The 21,254-nt window shown below is 35.2% G+C and overlaps 1 protein-coding gene and 1 pseudogene across 10 annotated transcripts; both read left to right on the top strand.

Moving 5' to 3' along the window:
- The first annotated feature begins 1,595 nt into the window (after positions 1 to 1,595).
- Positions 1,596 to 10,598, top strand: LOC112006905 (uncharacterized). 10 transcript variants are annotated; one of them, XM_065780580.1, is made up of 11 exons: positions 2,157 to 2,425; positions 3,712 to 3,968; positions 4,057 to 4,241; positions 4,333 to 4,428; positions 4,849 to 4,948; positions 5,861 to 5,928; positions 7,673 to 7,843; positions 7,927 to 7,983; positions 8,079 to 8,147; positions 10,033 to 10,095; positions 10,229 to 10,598. In XM_065780580.1, the coding sequence occupies exons 5-11, from the start codon at positions 4,888 to 4,890 to the stop codon at positions 10,298 to 10,300; spliced, it is 561 nt and encodes a 186-aa protein (XP_065636652.1). In that variant the 5' UTR covers positions 2,157 to 2,425; positions 3,712 to 3,968; positions 4,057 to 4,241; positions 4,333 to 4,428; positions 4,849 to 4,887; the 3' UTR covers positions 10,301 to 10,598. The 10 variants fall into 10 exon arrangements, 8 of the variants coding, with proteins under 8 accessions (XP_065636650.1, XP_065636651.1, XP_065636649.1 ...); XM_065780581.1 differs by having other exon boundaries at positions 4,057 to 4,218; XR_010631757.1 differs by lacking the exon at positions 4,849 to 4,948 and adding an exon at positions 9,112 to 9,260 and having other exon boundaries at positions 1,596 to 2,425; positions 4,057 to 4,428; positions 8,082 to 8,147; positions 10,229 to 10,250.
- Positions 10,599 to 14,576: 3,978 nt separating this feature from the next.
- Positions 14,577 to 15,383, top strand: LOC112006912 (cysteine-rich receptor-like protein kinase 29; annotated as a pseudogene).
- Positions 15,384 to 21,254: the final 5,871 nt, after the last annotated feature.

Consider the following 21,254-nt stretch of genomic DNA (forward strand, 5'->3'; position numbering starts at 1 on the left):
TTTTTCAAATTTTATCAAGGTACTAATTTAATAAAGGTACAAGTATTCTTAGCAGCAATAAGTTTTTTAAAGGTATAAGTTTTTTAAAGGTACAAGTATTCTTAGCAAGCTTATTAGTTTTTAGCTTGAGTATAAAAGCAGCACTAGTCAAGTTTATTTTCAAAAGACACATATAAGAGGTGTTTGGTAAAATAGTTTGAAAATTGTTGTTTGTAATTTTTTAAAATACATATAAATAAAAAGTGTATTAAAATACGTAAAATACTATTTAAAAACTAAAAAATGTCGTTTGGTTAAATGTCGTTTGAAAACACAAACCAAACGGCCCATAGTTTGCTTTTTATATTCCTTCCCTCTCTTCTCTTCTTTCAAAAATGGCGGACAGAAGGGGCAGACACCACAGAGCCTCAACGATCGCCATTACCGTCTTCTCCAAGACCTCTCCGCTCCTCCAAGCACTCTTTCGGTACTCACTCCTTCATATCTCTCCCTCTCTAAGAAATTATTGAATATTGTGTGTGTGTGTGTCTCTCTCCTCACTCTTTTTTCCATAAATATTTTTGAAATGCCTTAAGAGTAAATGTTGATTACTTTACTGTGTAGAAGTAGGAGAAGCGAAGCCATCGATTGTCAACGAAGACGATGATTCTGATTCTTTGCTCGGTATTTCTTTATTGATTTTCCCCTTTTATATCTTGTACGCCATGTGTATGTATAAGTTACTGTGTTTTTGTTGTTTTATTATGTGGTTCATTTTGAGTGGGTTTTTGTAGAGAAAGAGAAGCCGATGAAGATAGGCGGCGTCTATGTTAAGTTTCGACTCGAGATAATGATAGTCCTGAAAATTTTTATACACTCTTCTATGTCAATTTCATTATATGGTTGGGTTTATCGACCGTATTGTCAATTTTCATTGTTGGTTAATGAAAATCAACATTACAGTCGATTAACCCAACTATATAGGATAGAATGGTGAAGAAGAATACATATGGTCAATCTCGATTAGTCAGTTAAAGATCTATAGTTGATTTAAGATTCATTGGTTTTTTTGTGCAGAAGTTAATACCTATTTTGAATTTTATGCCTACACAAATAGTTTATGCTGCAAACTGGATTAATGGAATGTTTGGAATATTTTTTCTCTGCGTTGAATTTGTTTCTCGATAATATATTTTTTGCAGAGGCTTTTTTTATTAGCGGGAGTAGATGCTTGTATGAGATTTTCCCTAGTAAAGGGACTGTTTAGATGTTTATAGAATCTGCTGGTGATATTAGTTTTCATCTTGGAGTGTTTGGCTGTTGATGTGGAGATTTTAACTTAGTATAATATCTCGTATATTGTCACAAATAAAATGAACATTTACCGTTAAGAAAAAAGTTTACAAGTTTGATAAATTTAGATAATGGAGAAGAAAAAAAAAAAAAAAAACGAAAGCTGATGAAGACTATATAAGGGGAGTTATCTATTTTTATTTCATATAGTGGAATGTGCTTAGATTTTCTGGCTCTATAACTGGTAATATAGTTATTTTTCTCTTTTAGTGGTACTTTTAGATAAAACATTGCTTCCTTTTTTTTTTTTTTTTTTTTTTTTTGCTTCTGTGCTTTTAAATAGTTTCTTTATAAGGTTCGGATTAAAAAAAATCAGAAAATAGATGGTGAGATTACTTCAGTGTTAGATTTGCCTATGGAATTATGGAACATGGATATTTTGAGTTATCCTCTAGACGAGACTTTTCTTGTCTCTGTTCTATTAAGTTTATGAAATAATGATGTCTATTGGTTAATTTTACAATTCACAATATTAACTGCTATTATTTTATAGATTCAAAACCTCATTAAAGGTTAATATTACCAAAAATAGTAATATCTGTGAGAATGGATGACTTTCAGCTAACATTGACAGTCACCATTTTCATAAATTGTTTATGTCAACCACGGGTGTGTTTGGATTGAGCTTATTGTTGCTGAAACTGAAAACTGAAAACTGAAAACTGAAAACACTGTAGTAAAATAATTTTTAAATGTGTAAATAGTACAGCGGGATCCACTTTTAATATTTTTTATTACATGAACATTGCATGAACAGTGCGTGAACAGTACACACACTGTTCATGCACAGCTTTTTTGTCTCCCAAAAGTAAAAAAATGCGGCAAAAAAAAAAAAAAAAAAAAAAAGGGGAGGAAAACGCGTGCTGAAACGCAAACGCGGAATCCAAACCCCCCCACATCTCTTTACTATTTCCAAACTTGACTGAACTGCACTTTCACTGAAGGAAACTATCTTATAAGCTATCTGGCAAGCAGAGGGCCTGACTTGGAGCCTTTTGTGGTTGGATCTCTAATCCAACTACTTTGTCCAGTTACAAAGTTTGGGTGGCTTGATGATGATAGATTTAAAGAGGCGATGAACTTTTTAAGCAAGGTGATGATTTTTTTCTTCCTTTTTTGATTTTTTTTTTTTTTTTTTTTTTTTTTTTTTTAATTTTTAAATTTTTTTGGGTTTGGTTTGGTTTGGTTTTGTTTTTGTTTTCCTCCTTATTTTTTAATGATTGCTTCTAGGAAATATATACAATTGTCTTCTCCTGTGTCATATTTGTTTTATTGTTGTGTTAGGTTGTTAGTATAGGTCTTAGTATATAATAACATTTTGGTTACGTTATTATAGTGGTATTTTGTCATTAATTGTATGCACTGATTTGTTTATGTCTTTTGGGTTGATACCAATTATCTAGGTAATTAGTAATCACGTTGTCTCTTGGTCTAAACTACTAGGGTTGACTTGGGCTAGGAGGCCTATTCGAACCCAAATTCAAGTTTTGGACAATTGCCTACAGCCCTTTTATGACAAGTAATAAAATTATATTAAAGCATAGGAACCTCCTCATGTATATATATGGTGTATAGAATGGTGAAGAAGAATACATGTGGTCAATCTCGATTAATATATGATTAAGATATGTTTGCTTACAAATTATTTGCTTTCATCAGGCACCATATCATTGTGCCATTGTTTCTGGGATGAATTAGGTTAGTATCTTAAATTTCTGATTAAGATCTTCTAGTGGATGCTATACTAAAAGAGCACAAATTCTGAAACATCAAGAAGTTCTTCCTGTCTCATGATGTCATTTGAATATATATATATATATATATTTTTTTTTTTTCCTGTGTCTTGCATTTTTTAGTGAAGGTTATTTTTCTAGGATAGAATGTAAACTATTTATTTCTTGTTTTACAACCTTTATAGATAGTATGCTTGTGATCTTTTAATTGAGGAAGCCGGTTGCTTTGAGCAATGTAAATTTATTGAAAGGAGTTGGTTTTATGTCAGATCCTCTTTTGGCTGATTCTTCTTCAACAGTCCTGACTGCGTCTTGTTTGATATTTATTGGGTCCTTGTCTTTTTGGCTGGTTGGCCGTTCTTGACTAATTGGGAGTGGAGGAATGCTTAAATTTCCAAAGAAATTCTGTTCTATCTTTGGTTATGTGATAATTTTTTGTCTAGAATTGGGAACTTAATATCCTCTATTTTCAGTTGTAGCCAGTTTGTAAAATGAATGTGTTGCGGTGATGGCTGGGCTGTACTTCGACAAGTTTGTTCTTAATATTACCGACAATAATAATGAAGATAAATTTTGGTTGCTTACTTGCTTGCAGTCTTGATATTCTGCTTATACCACTTGACAGATTGTTTTATTGTAATTTCAGTTCAACTCAACTTGACCAAGTCTTAATCCCAACTAATTCATGGTTGACTATATGTATCTTTCCCTATCATTATATCGTATCAAAGGTTATACTCTCTTGTTAACCTAAGTTGAATCACTCTCTCATTTGTGCTAGGATTCTCATTCATGCATTGTGAGTTGTGACTAAGTTTTATGCTAGCTATCAATTTATAGCACCCACCACAAGCAGCTTGTGTTTCTATTTAATTAGGGGTCACAGTTGTAATTGCTGATCAGGTTTTTAATATAAACTCTTTCAGTTAAATTTTTTTTTTTTTTTCCTGTTTTTATTACAAATATGTCATCTTGGTTCATCAATTGTCAGCCCAATTATGGATTGCCTTCTACACTTCAGCATAAGATAGCTATTTATTTCAAGGGTGGGTCAGTTTTTCAAGTTTTCCAGATATCCTAACTTCACTACACAAACTTAAAAATGATGGCAAACACTGTTTGATGAAAGTCAGATGAGATTGGTATGGTACAGGTACATTTAACTTTTTTTTTGAGGTAAACAATCTTGGTATAACTCGTTAGCCTTTTATGTTTTTTCTATTTTGGTACTTTTTAGTTAAAACTATTGTTGCCTTGTGGTGTATAGATTTCAATTTCTTGGAGGCCAATTATTTAGGATCCCTTGACACTTCAAATATTTTTGGATTGTTATGCAATCACTTAAAGCCATTTTTTGAAAGAGGTTTGTATTTATTATATCCCTTTTGTAAATTAACCTTTTTCTTATTAATTATTTTAAAGCCGTCCTAAAGAGATATGTTCTTTACGTTGTATCCTGTTGCAGTATGTAAATTTACTTTCGTTATAATACTTTTTTTGATATGCAATTAAACTTTGGTTGTTACTTTGTTGGGACTAATCTCCTAGACATTTTAAATCCCATTTACTATTATATAGTGGTATGGTTGAATAAAGTATTCATAGATGATTAATGTTACAATTTATATCCCATGTTGAATTGACCACAATGTTTTTAATCATGCTATTGGCTTGTCACAATTTTTGAATCCTTTTAATTTTGCTGATCGCTTCACAAGTTGGCTTTTTGACAAAAATGCATTTCCAACTTTTCCATCTTTGTGTCAAATGGTTCTTTTGGAAGGAAAGGAATTACCGGACATTCAAAGGCACTGAACAACCTATGGTGGTAGTGAAGTTGATTTTTCTGTGCACTTTGTACAATTGGATGGCTACTATGGGTGGTAAATCCTTCTCTAGTTTGTTGGATCTTCTTGATTGAACACTTTTACATAATTTAGATGCACCTCCAGCACACTGGTGCTGTTTCCTTGTCTTTCTTTTCGTGTTGATGGGCAAGTCCAAGGGGTTCTTCCTTTGAAAGAATCCATGTGTTATTTATAAAAAAAAAAAAATCTAGTTAGCATAAAAATTATATAGTTTAGAGTTGTGATGAGTTAAAACCAAACTGTAAAGTCATGGGATGAGATGGACAAGTAGTAGGGGGAGGGGGATGTCGGCTTGTCTCTTGTGAGGAGATGCTTGTTGATTTCATTAGAGAAGTCTTTCTTTTGGTATGCTTGCGAAACAAACCATTCCAACAATCACCATGATGTTTTGATTGTTGTTTCTTTTAGGATATGTTTTGTTTCCTTGCTATTTATTTGATGGAAATTTCTTTCTTAAGAATAAATTCCTTGGTTATTTTCTTTTTTGTAGCCAATGGAAAATATGTGATGAATTTACTTAAAGATTCATAAGCGTAAGTCAAGATTATTGAACCAGTGATCTTTTCCCAAAAAAATATTTCTGGAAATTTTATCCAGCAAAGCAACAGGAGCCCTGGGAAAGCTAACTCATAAAAATTTAAAGAAAAATTATTTGTTTTCTGTAACTCTCAATACTTATCATCTTGAAAATTGTAATTTTTTTGCACATTGTAAACCAATCATGATGGGGAGTTGGGAGAATTCATTTACATAAGTGGAATGTGTTGATTACTTTAAAACTTAGGCTGTTCTTGTTCATTTTAAAATTTGCTTAAATATTTAACATTTATTGCCTGTCTATATACTAAAATAATAGTATATTGATTATATTTATTTATGGATCATTTTATTCTCATTGAAATTTTTTTCTTTTTGGTTTGGAGGCAGGTCTTGCTAATGATGATAATTATCATGCATTTTGTCATCTTCTTGGCCAATTTAAAGTGAATTATCAGGTGACTTTGACCATATGCTCACTCAATAGATGCATTCAACTGCTTCTATTGCGCCTTATGTCGTCTGTTTGGCTTAATTGCATCCTGTTGATTGGTAATTTGCTTAATCTCAAAATAATATATAATTATAAGATGCCGTTGTTTATAATATCCATTTTAATTATTTGGCTGAAAAAAAATTGAAAAGCAATGCTTTTTCACATCAAGAGTTTGTTCTCTTGTAGGAGAAGAACATTTTTTTATTCTAGATGTTGTATTTCGTGGGCATATATTTATGCTATTTTTTGAAAATTGTTTGGAGGAAGTATAAGAGAAGTGTAATCATGAAAAGGAACTTATGGCAATGCATATCTATCTTCGTTTCAGTGCAAAATTTTCTTTTTAAGATGAAATGCAAGTATATAGATTACACTTATCAAAAAAAAAAAAAAAATGTAAGTATATGGATTTCCTAACTGTTTTGCTCGAAATGCCTAGCAGGACAAACAGTGTTATGTGAGTTATTATAAATTTTCTTGATGGACAGCCTATACTGTGGTGGGTCTTATTGTTATGTCTATTGGATGGACTTTATCAGAACCATGTTGCCTATTTCCAGTCTCTACAATTGACCTAGTTTCCTTTCTAAAATTTTCCCTGAGAAAATTCTAGACCCAGCATTGTAGTAACCTTTTCAATTTAAAGGGTGGTTGTAGAACCTAATTCTTGTTTTCAAGCTTTCTTGAATGAAAATCAGTAGAACAATGTTAGTTGGAATAAAATTTTATAATAGTGTTAATTGTAGAAGGAAAAATGAGTGTGGATTTAAGACTCATTGGGTGTGTATGTGTTTCTTAAAAATAAAAGAATTGAAATGATGTTCCTAAAACTTCAATACCCTTTTGGCCAGTTGGTGGAAGTTGGTGCCTGTTTTGGTGGTTTTTTCACACTGTTGACAGTGATCTGAGGTGTAGGGATAGTCACAATTTAGTCGTCCTACCAATCTTGATGAAATTCGACTCTGCTTGGGTCATGTGAGTGGTGGCTGTGATGTTGACGTTAGAGAGGGTATAAATATCTTGGTCTGTGTGTGAGTGTGGTCACGGAAGCCTAGGAAGAGGAATGATGTCATTGCTGGAGTTGGATAACACCGAAGTTGCAGAGAAGTTATGGCATTGGCTGTGAAAGGGGGCTTTAGTTCTCTGATACAATGTTGTGCTTTGGGAAATGTGTTTAGGTTTAATTAGTTTACCCAAACATAAATACGTATTAATTTTTTGGATACATTTTAAGTGAGAAGGGGAGATTTGAACCTTGAATATTTTTGTAAACACTAAAAAATGCTATCTGACCTAAAGGTCATTTGCACAAATACATATTTTTTAGAGGTGAGTAACAATATTACAAATTTATTCTTCGCTTATACACATTTATTATGGTCTGCATTCTTTGTTGCCAGAGGTAATTATGAAGTTGGTGTTGATTTACATCCAAGGAAGTTGTTGGTCATAATTTCTTATGCAACAAAAACAAAGGAAGGGCTGGGTGGATATTTTTGTGATTGGAAAACGTAGCAGGCTCTTTTGAGCATGCGCTATCTTTTTTTAGTTTTTTGGTAAAGTATAGAAAAAGAATACATCATTTTGGTTTTAGCTTTTTGGGTGAAGTATAGAAAATAGAAGAACTTCTCAACTTTTAGCTTTTATGTAGAGTTTTTTAAAACTTCACTTTTTCTCGCTTTTTTCACTTTTTCAATTTTTTTCAGGGTACAAAATCCATCTTCAAAAGACACACAGAATTTGCTCTTATATTCCTTCCCTCTCTTCTTTGCTTCAAAATGGCGGACAGAAGGGGTAGCAGGAAGACACCACTGAGCCTCAACAATCACCATTACTGTCTTCTCCAAGACCTCTCCGCTCCTCCAAGCACTCTTTCGGTACTCACTCCTTCATCTCGCTCTCTCTCTCGAAGAAATTATTCAAAATTTACACTGATTATTGAATATTGTGTCTCCTGTAGATGATGATGGTATTCCCCAATTCTCAGGGATCACTGATTTTGATTCTCCTCCACTTGGTACTTCTCTCTTTCTCGCTCCTCACTTCTCTTTTTCATCAATATTTTTGAAATGTTTTAGAGGAAATGTTGAGTACTTTACTGTATTGAATTAGGAGAAGCGAAGCCGTCGATTACCAACAAAGACAATGATAATATTCCCGATGGTTCTGATTCTCTGCTTGGTATTTTTTATTTTCCCCATTTATATCTTGTACGCCATGTGTATGTATAAATTTCTGTATGGCAGTGTTTTTGTTGTTTTATTATGTGGTTGATTTTTATTTTTATTGAGTAGGTTTGTAGAGTAAAGAGACTGTTTAGATGTTTATAGAATTTGCTGGTGAGATTAGTTTTCTTCCTGGAGTGTTTGGCTATTGATGTGGAGATTTTAACTTGAATAATATCCCGTATCTCATCATAAATGAAATGAACATTTACTGTTATGAAAAAAGTTTACAAGTTTTATAAATTTAGATAATGAGGAAAAAAAAGAAGAAGAAAGTGAAATGTGATTAGATTTAGTTATCTGTATGGATTTCATCTAGTGGAATGTGATTAGATTTTCTGGCTCTATAACTGGTAATATAGTTACTTTTCTCTTTTTGTGGTACTTTTGGATAGTAAAACATTACTTTGATAGTTTCTTTATAAGGTTGGGAAAAAAAAAATCAGAAAATAGATGGTGAGATTACTTCAGTGTTGGCTATGCCTAAGAAATTATGGTACATATATATTTTGAGTTATCCTCTAGAAGAGACTTTTCTTGACATCTAGGTTAGTTTTATTACTTACATTCCAAAAGAGGACGCTGTTGGTGGACTTCATAAGCTCAGCCACACTAGCCTTCTTATTCCTGCAAAATCTAAACAAGTTAGGATAGCCGACTGTAAGAGATGTCGGTTAATTTAACAATTCACAATATTAACTGCTGTATTTTATTGATTCAAAACCTCATAAAGGTTAATATTACCAAAAATAGTAATAAATGGGGGCAAAAGTAGAAATTTGGGAAGTTTTTGGGTTTCACCTTTAATATTTGTGGATGTCTTTTAGCTAACATTGACAGAAACCGTTTTCATAAATTGTTTCCTTCAACCACATCTCTTGATTATTTCCAAACTTGGCCGAATTGCACTTTGTCTGAAGGAAACTATCTTATAAACTATCTGGCAACTAGAGGACCTAACTTGGAGCCTTTTGTGGTTGGATCCCTAATCCAACTGCTTTGTCGTGTTACATTGTTTGGGTGGCTTGATGAAGATAGATTCAAAGAGGTGATGAACTTTTTAAGCCAGGTGATGATTGTTTTTTCTTTCTTGATTTTTGTTTGTTTAGTTTTGTTTTTTTTTTTTTTCTTTCCTCTTTATTTTTTTAAAATGATTGCTTCGAGGAAATATATACCATTATCTTCTCATGTGGCACATTTGTTTTCTCATTCTGTTAGGTTGTTAGAATAGGACTTTTTATATAATAACATTTTGGTTACATTATTATAGTGGTATTTTGTCATCATCATTGTTTATGTTTTTTGGGTTGATACCAATTATCTAGGTAATTGGTAATCACATTGTCTGTTGGTCTAAACTACTAGGGCTGACTTGGGCTAAAAGGCATTATTCAAACCCAAATTCCAGTTTTGGACAATTGCCTATAGCCCTTTTATGATAAGTAATAAAATCATATTAAAACATAGGGACCTCCTCATGTATATATAGAGCAAGTCTTGTGTAGGGGTTGCAAAGTAAGCCCAAACTCATTTGCCCACTTAAACCCACACACTCTAATTGAACTCAAACTCACCCAATTATTAGTTGGGTTAAATGGGCATCAACCAAATTAGACCTAGTGGAGGGGTGTCCCCACATGAACCCACCACCACCCCTTCACCAACCACAACTCGCCACATGGGTGAGTTGTGGCATTTGTTGTGCCACTTTATGTGGCACAAGACTTATTCGTATATATATGGTGTATAGAATGGTGAAGAAGAATACATGTGGTCAATCTTGATTAATATATGATTAAGATATTCTTGCTTACAAGTTACAAATTATATGCTTTCATCAGGCAGCATATCATTGTGCAACTGTTTTGAAGATATTGAATCAGCTTGTTTCAAAGATGAGTCAGGTTAGTAGCGTAAATGTCTGATTAAGATCTTCTAGTTTCAACTTAATTATGTTGTTTTGTAGTGTTACTCTAGTTATGTAATGTATTATAAATCTGTCTTACTATTTCCTAAAAAGAAGTCTCCAAAATACAGGTTAAACTCTCATTAGTAAGGTGTCTTCATCATCAACTCCTACTTGGATGTCTGATCACATTACAATATTGATCATTATTGGGAAGCATAGACGTTTAGAGCGAGTGACCATACTTGGACCAGAAGGGAAAATTTTATGCCATCAATCGTGGTGGTAGAGATTTTATATTAATATTTTTAACACAAATTCGGGTCAAGGAAGGGAGTCCAAATAACCATGTAGTTGACTACCAAGTCTACCAGGTACCAAATTCAATGTTTCCAATAAGTTTCTCCTACTTGAATGGGAGTTTCATCTAAGGAAATTATTGTATATACTTTATTATTATTATTATTATTATTATTATTATTATTATTATTATTTTGTTAAGTTTATTGTATATACAAAACAGGGCTGTTCCTAACAGTCGATGACTCCAATTAGTTGTGGTTCTCAACTAACTGCGCCAATAAGTTTAAAGTTGCGCCAATAATCTTGTAATTCAATTAACACCACTTAATATTTAATTGGAAGTGTTTAATATTAAATCCCCTCTCCAACCCAAAAAAAAATTAATAAGTTTAGAGTCACAACACAAATCCCAGCCACTCCCCACCAAATTAATAAAAAAAAAATAAAAAAAAAACCTACTAACTCAAAAATAATAATGGAAAGTATTGACTAATTAAAACAGTACGTTCAGTAGAAATATATCATATATCATTTTTTTTTTTTTTTGAGAAAGAAGATGGTCAAATATTATTAGCTAGAATCGGTGAAGAGAATAGAATAAAGATGTGGAGGAACATTTTTCCACCACACCAATAAACCTCTAAAATGTCGAGCTAGGTTATGAGCAATTTTATTACTAACTCTACGTACATAAGAGAAAGAAATACAACTGTTGGTAACTAAGGAGGATTTGGCCAAAGAAATAATGTGCCCAAAGGAAGAGAGGGGTTCTTCATCAGATTTGAGGGTGTTGATCACAACCTCTGCATCCCCTTCAAGGATATAGGGACTGATACTGAGCTCCTGGGCAAACTGGATTGCTCTGGCTGCAGCCATGGCTTCCACAATTTCAGGTGAGAACGGAAGAGGGGCTTGTTTTGATAGGGATGCCACCACACTACCATTGCAATCTCTGACCACTACACCCAATCCTGCCTCGCCTAGTTTAGGGAATATAGCCCCATCAAAATTTATCTTAAAACAATCTCTTGGAGGGGGAGACCAATGAGAGCGAGCTTGTGAGTTCTCGGCAACAAGTCGTTGAGGTGGAAGTGAAACATTTATGTGCTTGAAATCTGTGAAGGCTTGTTTGGCTTAGGGAAGCACTTGTGAGATAGGAAAATCACGTGAACTCACTTTGATTTGATTTCTTCTGTGCCAAATTGTCCACATTACCATTGCCATCAACTCCAAATTCTCCCCTTCCGTATGCACGAAAGCAATTAGGTCTTTAAAGGATTGGAAGTTTTGAAGCTGTCGGAATTTGAAGCCCTGCAAACCCTCCCAAACTTCATCAATCTTCGGGCATTCCCAAAGGGCATGACATACTATTTCAGAGGTTGAATGACAGTGCTCGCATAAGTCCTCTATTAGGATTTTCCATTTCCAAAGATTTTGCTTAACGGGGATTGCATTGTGACATGCTCGTCAAAGAAAATTCCTGACTTTATTGGAAATAGAGAGGCGCCAGATCCGCTTCCAAATGTCTTCATCATGCTCGTGATCAATCCATGGGGTTGAAATATTGTTCTCTTTAGCTAAAAACTTTGTGCCCGATTTCACTGAATAGGCACCTAAAGAGTTATAAGGCCAAATAACCTTGTCTTCCTTGGGGTGATGACTAAGTGGAATGCTTAAAATTAGCTTCGCTTCTTCTGGTAGAAAAAGCCCATGGATTAGATTAGACTCCCACTTTCTTTGAATCGGGTTTATAAGGTTTGAAACCTTAGCATCTTCGAACCCCTGGTACAACCTATGAGAGTATTTTTGGATGATCAATGGAAGGCAGCTAGGCATCATTCCATACACTAATAGATTCTCCACTCCCAACCCTCCATCTAGCACCTTGGAGAAGTACATCCCTTCCTTTTAAAATACTTCGCTAGGCATGTGATCCCGAAGTAGAATCTATGGCTTCCAAAACAGAGTAGTCTGGAAGAAACCTTGGTTTAAAAACCCTATAGAATAGAGAGTTTTTATTATGTAGCAATCTCCATGCTTGCTTTGCCAAGAGTGCATCATTAAAATTTGCAAGGTCTTTGAAGCCCATCCCACCCTCATTCTTAGATTGGCAAATTGTGGACCACTTAACCCAATGAATTTTCCTTTGATCTCCATTTTGGCCCCACCAAAATCTTCTAATAAGACTTTCAATTTCTACACAAAGGCCTAGTGGGAGTTTGAAACAACTCATAGTATATGTGGGAATTGCTTGGACCACTACCTTTATCAAAACCTCTCTCCCTGCTTGTAACAAGAGCTTTTCCTTCCAACCTTGCATTTTCTTCCACACTCTCTCCTTGATGTAATTGAAGCTAGCTTTTTTATTTCTCCCTACAAGGGAAGGTAGACCTAGATACTTCTCATATTGTATAATTTCTGGCATTCCCAATGCTATCTTTATATGATTTCTAGTGTCTTCACAAGTTGCTTTGCTGAAGAAGATTGTTGTCTTACTGTGGTTAATCAGTTGGCCTGAGCATTTTCCATAAACCTCCAAAATGTACATGATTTTTTGGCACTCTTGAATAGTAGCCCTACAAAACAAAAGGCTATCGTCTGCAAATAAAAGGTGAGTTAATCCTGGGCTATATTTGCAAAGTGAATAACTCTTAATTTTTCCCTAATTTGCATCTTGGCTTATGAGCCCATGAAGACCTTCTATGCACAATAGGAATAGGAAGGGTGAGAGTGGGTCTCCTTGACGGATGCCTCTAGATGGTGTGATCATGCCTTTAAGTTCTCTATTTACCACGATCAAGTAGGATACTATTGTCACACAAAGCATGAGAAATTTAATCCAATGCTCTTAGAAACCCATCTTCACCATAATTGATTCCAGATCGTGCCACTCCACCCTATCGTAGGCCTTGCTCATATCAAGTTTTATTGCCATATATCATAATTTGGTAACAAGGAAATCATGACCTTTCTCGTAATATTTTTATCCACCAATTAAAACCTACTTAACAAACTAAATTTCACATGTTAAAGGATGGAGCGGGTTCAAGCTATCCATGCCTGGTGCCGATTGCCGAGCCCTATTTCCAAGAAGTGACCTAATCTTAGGGAAAAAAAAAAAAAAAAAAAAAAAAAAAAAAAAAAGGCAGGGCTAAGTAAGTGGGTGAGGGTCACTTGGAAATTGGGTACTGGCATATTGATTAGACACAGTCAAAGAGCTTAGGCCCAAGAGCTAGAGGCACCAACGCACCTTCCTAATGGTTGATGGTCCTTTGGCATCTTCGGAAAAAGTTGACCACGAGTATGACTCCAAATTAAAAAGTTAACATATTTCGTTATTCAATTTATTTTTGCTATTATTTCTAGGTTCTATTACACTTTTTGGTACTATTCACGGATCTCATTGTACTATTTCAGCTAACTTTTACTTTTATCTACAATATTTTCAATAAAATTTTTCAATTTCAGCAAAATAAGTGGATTATCCAAACAAAGAAACAAAAAATAGAAGAAAAAAAGAACAGGCTATTCGAGGATAATTGCTAACTCCATTTATCCATTCTACCTCCATAATGTTTCTTGGATATCATCCTAAGTGCATTAGCCAACATGAGTGTATCTCAATGTAAGAGAGAGAGAGAGAGAGAGAGAGAGAGAGAGAGAGAGAGGATATAATGTTTTTGAAAAAAATAATTAAAAGAATTAAAATTTCGAACAACTTAATTAGAATGAAAATACTAACCTGAAATTGAAGACCAAAGATTTGTTTGTCGATAGCGAATGAACACAACACAAAATTTATGTCCATTCTCTCTCTCCTCACTTAATTTTCTTCTTTCTCTTATACACAGAGTAGAAGTGTAAATTCTTACAAATCAACTTTTTTTATCTTCTCATTTTTCTTCTCAACTAAACAAGGTGAGTTGATTTTAATCATCCTTCTACTTTTCTATCCCCAATCAAACACTTATGATGAAAAATAAAATCTTTTATATCTTCTTATGCCCTTACAGTCTTGCACTCATATTTACATAGAAATATTGGACAAATGGTTGAGTGTTTTAAAAAAATCATGGGACTTCCTGTTCTTCAAAGTCTTTACTCAGCTCACTAGATCACCCCTCTCTCTAAAAGCCTAAATGATAAGTTTCTTAACCCAAGTCTTACCTTAAACACATGGCAATGGTTTCTTCAAGACTTGTCTTCCTCTTTTCCATTTGCATACTGATTTCTCAGGCCATTGCTCAGCCGAACTTCCTATACTATTCCTGCTTAGACAAGGGTAACTACACAAGCAACAGTACCTACAATACAAACCTCAATCAAGTCCTCTCCTCCCTCTCCTCCAACACAGAAATTGAATATGGGTTCTACAATTTTTCTTATGGCAAAAGCCCTGACAAAGTATATTCACTTGGACTTTGTAGAGGAGATGCCAAGCTAGATATTTGCCGTAGTTGCCTCAATAACGCTACAAATCTTCTCCCTCTGCTTTGTTCCAATCAGAAGGAAGCAATAGGATGGTATGACTATTGCATGTTACGCTACTCATTCCGCGACATATTTAACATCATGGAAGATAGTCCTTTCTATATGTAGAACACAAATAACGTATCAGCTAATTTGGTTCAGTTCAATCAGGACCTAAAGACCTTGTTGGACAGCAAAAGAGTTCAAGCCACAGCAGGTGGTTCTCTTCGTAAGTTTGCGGCGGGAAATGCAACAGCACCAAACAATCAAACACTATATTCACTTGTGCAGTGCACACCTGATTTGTCCGATCAAGATTGCAATGATTGTTTGGCTGGGGCTTTTGGAAATATTCTGCAATGTTGTGGAGGCAAGCAAGGAGGGAGAGTTATTACAGCCAGCTGTTATTTTAGGTTTGAGGTCTACCTCTTCTACGATGCCAAAGCTGATAATGCATCATCACCATCACTGTCTCCACCACCTAGGGGCGGCCCAACAAATTTGGAGGCCTAAGATGATATAATTAAATGGGGCACTTTTGTTATCACTTAAATAATATTTAACTAGTATTTAATATCATAATTTTTTTTTTTTTATAACAAAAATCTATTCCTTAAGTTTTTAATCTCCAAGATGAATGTCTTAAACATACATGGTTCTGAGTCTCATCTTGAGGGGGAGTATCAGATAACTAAGAAGGAAGGATCACAGAATAAGAAGGAAGGATCACAGAAGAAGAAAGAAAGGAAGAGCTAAACGACAGATGAACTACAAAGCTTATTTAGAATAGAAGATAAACGGCATGTAGTTTAGTTGTTAAGTTAAGTCAGATTGTATCACACGTGTTATAACTAATCTATACACGTGTTGTAACTGATTTCCCTTGATTCTTGTTAGTTGGTTAGGCCTCTGTTTTGGGAGTTTAGGTTCAGAGATGTATATATACATAGATAGTGTACAGATTCATTATCAGATTAATTAGAGAAAACTTTATCATCCTTTTCTCTCAATTCTCTTTCTGTGCTTGTTCATTCCTTCATTCTTTCTCTTATTTTCTTATACGATTAGTGCTACGTTAGGTTGGAAGGAAAGGAAGAGTAGAAAAGATTAAAGCGGTGGAAAGGAAAAAAAAGATGGGAACGAATTCTGCTATAGGCATGCATATTTATTTTTAAGAGGTGTTTGGTATATCCACTCAAATACACATTTTTAGTTTTTAAACAATATTACACGTATTTTTATATATTTTTTTTATCAACACGTATTTCTACACATATTTTTAAATAACAAAACACATGTTTTCAAACACATGTACCAAACACCTTTCACCGCTTCCTAGATATCAACTTTTTCTTTTTCCTACCAATTTCTTCTCCCCTTTCCTTTGACTCCCCCAAAAACAATTGTGCTACAGGCATGATACTTTTTGACCAAAATTTCAGGACCTTAACAATGTTTGAACAATTATTCTCATTATTTAAATAATATAACACATATTTTTATAATATTTTTTTATTTATACATATTTTTACAATACTTAAACGATGTTATTAAAAATTTCTTACCAAATAACCTCTACTTTCTTTCTAGCAATGTTAAAGACGTCAAATTTTCATAATTTTTTTTAACAATTTGTTGACTTAGCAAAATATAATTGGTGGCGTCATTATTTTCATGTGAACCATAACTATCATTACTTATAAATTTTCATCTTAAGAAGCGTGAGTACTTTGAATTTCTACTATATTTCAACTCAATTAGGCCTACCACAACAAAAAGTAAGTAAAGCTGAACCAAGTTATTTATATAACCCTTATGATTGAGCAGATCTGTGACCATGTCTGTACATGTATTCTTTTCTCAAAGCTCCAATACCAAAATATAACAAAATAAATGACAAAATTAATTTTTTTTTTTTTTTTTTTGTAATTGCTGACATGTAATAGATCAAAGTAATAAATGCAAATAAAAAATTATTTTATGACAATTGCAACTCTAGCTAGATCCCCCACGTGACTCCTGCTTGAGAGAGCTCCGTGTCTCTTTTCCCTTTCCTGTAATATGCCTTCTGAATCCACCCTCCACCGCAACTCTAGCTACATCCCACACGCGACTTCTGATAATATGCCTTCTGAATCCACCCTCCACCGCTCCAGGCACTCCTATAAAGTTCGAAAAAGGCCCACGCATTTTCTTGAAAGTAGTCATCTTTATTAGTCTTTTACCATTCCCTTGATATCAACTTTTTCTTTTTCCTACCAATTTCCTCTCTTTTCCCTTTCCTGTGATTCCCCCAAAAACAATTCCGCAACAGGCGTGCATAGTACTTTTTGTCCAAAATTCCACTCTCTTCCTACTTTCTAGCAATGCTAGAGATATCGAATTTTCGCAACTTTTTTTATTATTATATAATTTGTTCAGTCAACAAAATATAATAGTTGCCGACATTATTTTCATCTACACCATTATTATTATTATCACTTTTTATGGCACACTAATTATAAATTTTCATCTCAACAAGTTTGATGTATAAGAATTTTTACTATCTTTCAACTCAATTGAGCCTACCATAACAAAAAATGAAATAAAGCTGTAAATAAGCCTAGTTGTTTATAATCAGTTTGAGCACAGCTTGATAAAAAACTTGTTTATGTTCATTTGTTTAAAAAATAAGTCAAGTTCAAGCCTTAAGTTTAAGATTGATTATAAAAACAAACAAAGTTCAAACATAATAATATGTTCATGAACAAACACGTGAACATAAAGACTGGATTTAACTGTATATAATATTATAATTTTATATACACACTAGTCCAAAAATATATTTTTATAGACTTTAAATTGAATTGTATAAGTTTATCAATAGGTTTATATGACATACACTATTATTTGTAACTTATTGATTATAAATGGCCTATTCATATTAAAAATTCATAGAATTATAAAGAGATAAAAATATTTTAGTCATAGTTTCATAATATATATATATATATATATTGATAAAGCTGAAAATGTGCCTCATCAGTATGTTCCTCGTCAAAATGATGGATGCCCTCCGGGACCTGTTGCCAACACAAGAAGAAAGCAAAAAGGGTACCTTCGCCGACGTGAGGCCAGCTGGGAATACTCCGATGCTTAAGTCAGATTACACAATCCCAAACTTAACTTGCTCACAGTTCACTTTTCTCTGGTCTTTTGTTCTATTACCTTTTTCTTCGCACCGGGCTCACCTTTTATGTCCTTCCCTGGGTCGGTGCAGTTATGTTCGTTAAATGCTGGGTTGAGCGTTTCTCTCCTGACCGTTGCATTGAATGGGCAATGATAGGCTCAGTTATGGTGTAACGGACGACCGTTGCGCCGCTCCTGTTCTTGTAACTGCCCCTGACGTAATTGTGGAAGGCCAGCTGTCCGGCGGGTGTTCAGCTGTGCTATTAATGCACATATTCCTTGCTAATTGTGATGACGGGGTCTTGCCCCTATGTTCATCTCTACAAGGATGCATAGTAGATTGTTATCATAACTGATTATCAATCGCAGGTATCCGTCAGTTGCCCCCCCCCCCCAATTCCGTAATCGTCGTGAGTTTGGATGATATTCAGAATGTGATTGGATGCAACGATTCAGTTTTTTGCAATTTCCAATGTCAATCATCCCAGCTTAAATGCGAAGCGACTGCCCCTTTGGGAAATGGGCACGTGTTGATTCTTGGTTGGAGGTGTGTGCGAATTTTCATCATTTTTGGTGCGCTTTAATTTTGGGTTTTCTTTTTAGAGGAAACTGTTCCCCTACCTTCCTCCTATTTTGCCTGCCTCTCGAAACACCAAGTGATTTTCACCTTCAGAAATCCTGGTAAGGTTTCTTTACTTTTGCTTTAATGGTTGGTTTTGAGCATCTTAGTCAAGAGTGCCCTTTGGTCTCCTTTTTCTTTGCCAGGTTGGGAGTTTTTCTTGAGCATTCTTCTGGTCGACGTCCACCATTAGGTCTGTTTGTGTCTCGTGACTTTGCTATTAGGCCTGTTTTGTTCACTCTCTATCCTTTAATCCACCAGTCTTTAGTTAGGTATCACTTAGAGATGGATCCAATCGAGTATAGGGCAGACGATGTTAGGTTTAGCGAATTGGAGACTGGGTTGTCTTCTAACGCTGAGTCTCTGAATCAAGTGATTGATACAGCAATTTCTAAGCTACCGTCATCTTCTTCTTCTTGTCCCTTACATGCCATTTCTGAGTCTTGTTGCTTAAAGGCGAGTCATTTGAAGGGTTTTAGGAAGAGGTTTCAGTTTCCCAAAAGCACTTCTATCAGGTTGCCTCGTTTGGGTGAGAAAGCTTGCAACTTTGCTCACGAGGAGATTTGTTTTTATAAGGCTCAGTTTTTGTGTGGCCTTCGATTCCCAGTTCACCTATTCATTTTGCACCTTTTGAACGTCCTTCAAATTGCCCCTGGTCAGCTCGTCTCCAATGGTTGGAGGATGGTAATAAGCTGTATGGTCATCTGGGTATCTGCCTGTGATGGAGAAATGATTACAGTAAATGAGTTTTTGTTTTTGTACCGTTTAAAGTTGTCTACCCACTATGGTATTTTGAGCTTCTACCCTGGGATAGGAAATTCAGAATAGTGAGGGATTTCCCTTCGTCCTTTCGTGATTGGAAATCACGGTACTTTTTCATCTCTGGATCTGGTTGGGAAACCTTATCTGACGATTTATGGGGGGAAGTCCTAAGATTGCTCCGAAAAAGGGAGGTTCCAACGCTTGGTGCATATTCTTGTGATCTCTTTCTGCTCTTTTCCATGCCTTGAATGCTTATCTGACGCCGTTTATGTTTTGGTCTACAGATCTTGATCGTCCTGATCTTGAAGACCAATATCGTCACCGAGTTCGAGCTGCTCTTGTTTATGCCCGTGAAATAGAGGATTTTGACGATCTACTCGATCCTCGTCATTTATATGATTGCTGCTTAGCTCCTGAGCCGTCACAATACATTCTAGAAAAAATTCGTCGAAGAGAGAAAGTAAGTTCGTCTATCAGCTACTTCATTTCTTCTGACTTCGTTTGTTGTCAAACCGAGAGTGACTTCTTTTCATATTGTCTTTCTCTTTTAGCAGAAATGGCAACTCAATACAGCAAAGACAAATACACTCATATTACGAACTTGAAGAATGAACCCCTAGCCAACCTGACTTTGGGCTCAAAGAAGAGGAAGTTAGGTGATGAGAAGGCTGAAGTTTCTTTTCCAAATCCTTCCGTTCATGTTACTCCTCCCTCTCCAACTCCATCTTTGGAAGTGATTGCTGCCACTCCCCCGGTGACTCGTGCCAAGGGTACGAGCAAAATTGGGATGAGTGTATAGGATGACCCCGCCATAGCCTTAGGCTGTGCGCATAATGTCATCACAAGTGACGAGCTGAAGAGTTTGTCATCCGTTCCTTCGCATGAGCTCGTCAGTCAACATATCCATAAGCTGGTGCAGGTATGTCACCTCAATTTCCTTGCCTTACTTATTTGTTGTGGAATGTGTACGCCCTTCTTTTCCCTCTTTTTAGGTACTTGGAGAGTCTTTGCGCATTACGACAGACTATCTGAATGTGGAGGAGAAGGTTGTGATGGCCTCATCAAAAGCAGAATTCGTTTAGGCTGAATGTTTTCAGCTGAAGAAAGATCAGATCGCTGCGATGAACGAAAGGAACAAAGCGAATCAGAGAGTAAAAGAGCTCACTGAGTCCTTGCGTGTGGAGAAGGCACTCGTCATTCAAAAAGATGAGGAGATCCAAGCTGCCCTGCTAAAGACTGACGACGAGAAGGAGAAAGTTATTCAAAAATTCAAGCAATCAGAAGAATTCTCAGACCTCCAATTCTTGCAATACTTCAAGGGATTTGAACTTTTATGTCGCTGGACCATGAAGTAACACAGCTCGGCTGTGGATTTTTCTAGCTTGGACTTTGAGAAAATTGACACTGAAGTCCTGGAAGACGAAGCGAAGGAATTGGAGGGAGCTAAATCTGGTGTACCAGAGAAGGATAAAGCAACTGGAGAAAGGGAGGAAGACGGAGCAGCTGGAGACAAAGTTGCTTACGAAGCTCCAACCCTTCCTTTATAACTGTTTATTTTGAAAACAATATATTTTCCCTTTCTATCTTTGGGGGTTTCTTTTGCTAACAAATACTGGTTACCTCCTGCTTTAAGTAGTTCTTTCTTTTTGGAAGTGACGGGTTTCCCCTTGTTTTGGGGCCGTCTATTAAACTACTTGTTACTTTATCTATGCCATCACATGTTATTGCTTCTCTTGCTGAATCTTTTGTTCTTGCAACCTTTTTGATACCAGTTGAAGTATGTGCTTGATTTGGTCATAGAGTTAGTACTTCTATCAATTGCTTTGATTTCGTCG

The sequence above is a fragment of the Quercus suber genome, unplaced genomic scaffold (assembly GCF_002906115.3).
Source record: "Quercus suber isolate HL8 unplaced genomic scaffold, Cork oak 2.0 scaffold_240, whole genome shotgun sequence".
Lineage (NCBI taxonomy): Eukaryota > Viridiplantae > Streptophyta > Magnoliopsida > Fagales > Fagaceae > Quercus > Quercus suber.

Bases quoted from the DNA above. Each gene is read 5' to 3' on its own strand.
- LOC112006905 (XM_065780575.1), top strand. From the start codon at position 4,275: ATGTTTTTTCTATTTTGGTACTTTTTAGTTAAAACTATTGTTGCCTTG. The intron at 7,844-7,926 runs GTACTCACTCCT...TGTCTCCTGTAG, and splicing joins CTCCTCCAAGCACTCTTTCG to ATGATGATGGTATTCCCCAA. The intron at 7,984-8,078 runs GTACTTCTCTCT...GTATTGAATTAG, and splicing joins TTTTGATTCTCCTCCACTTG to GAGAAGCGAAGCCGTCGATT.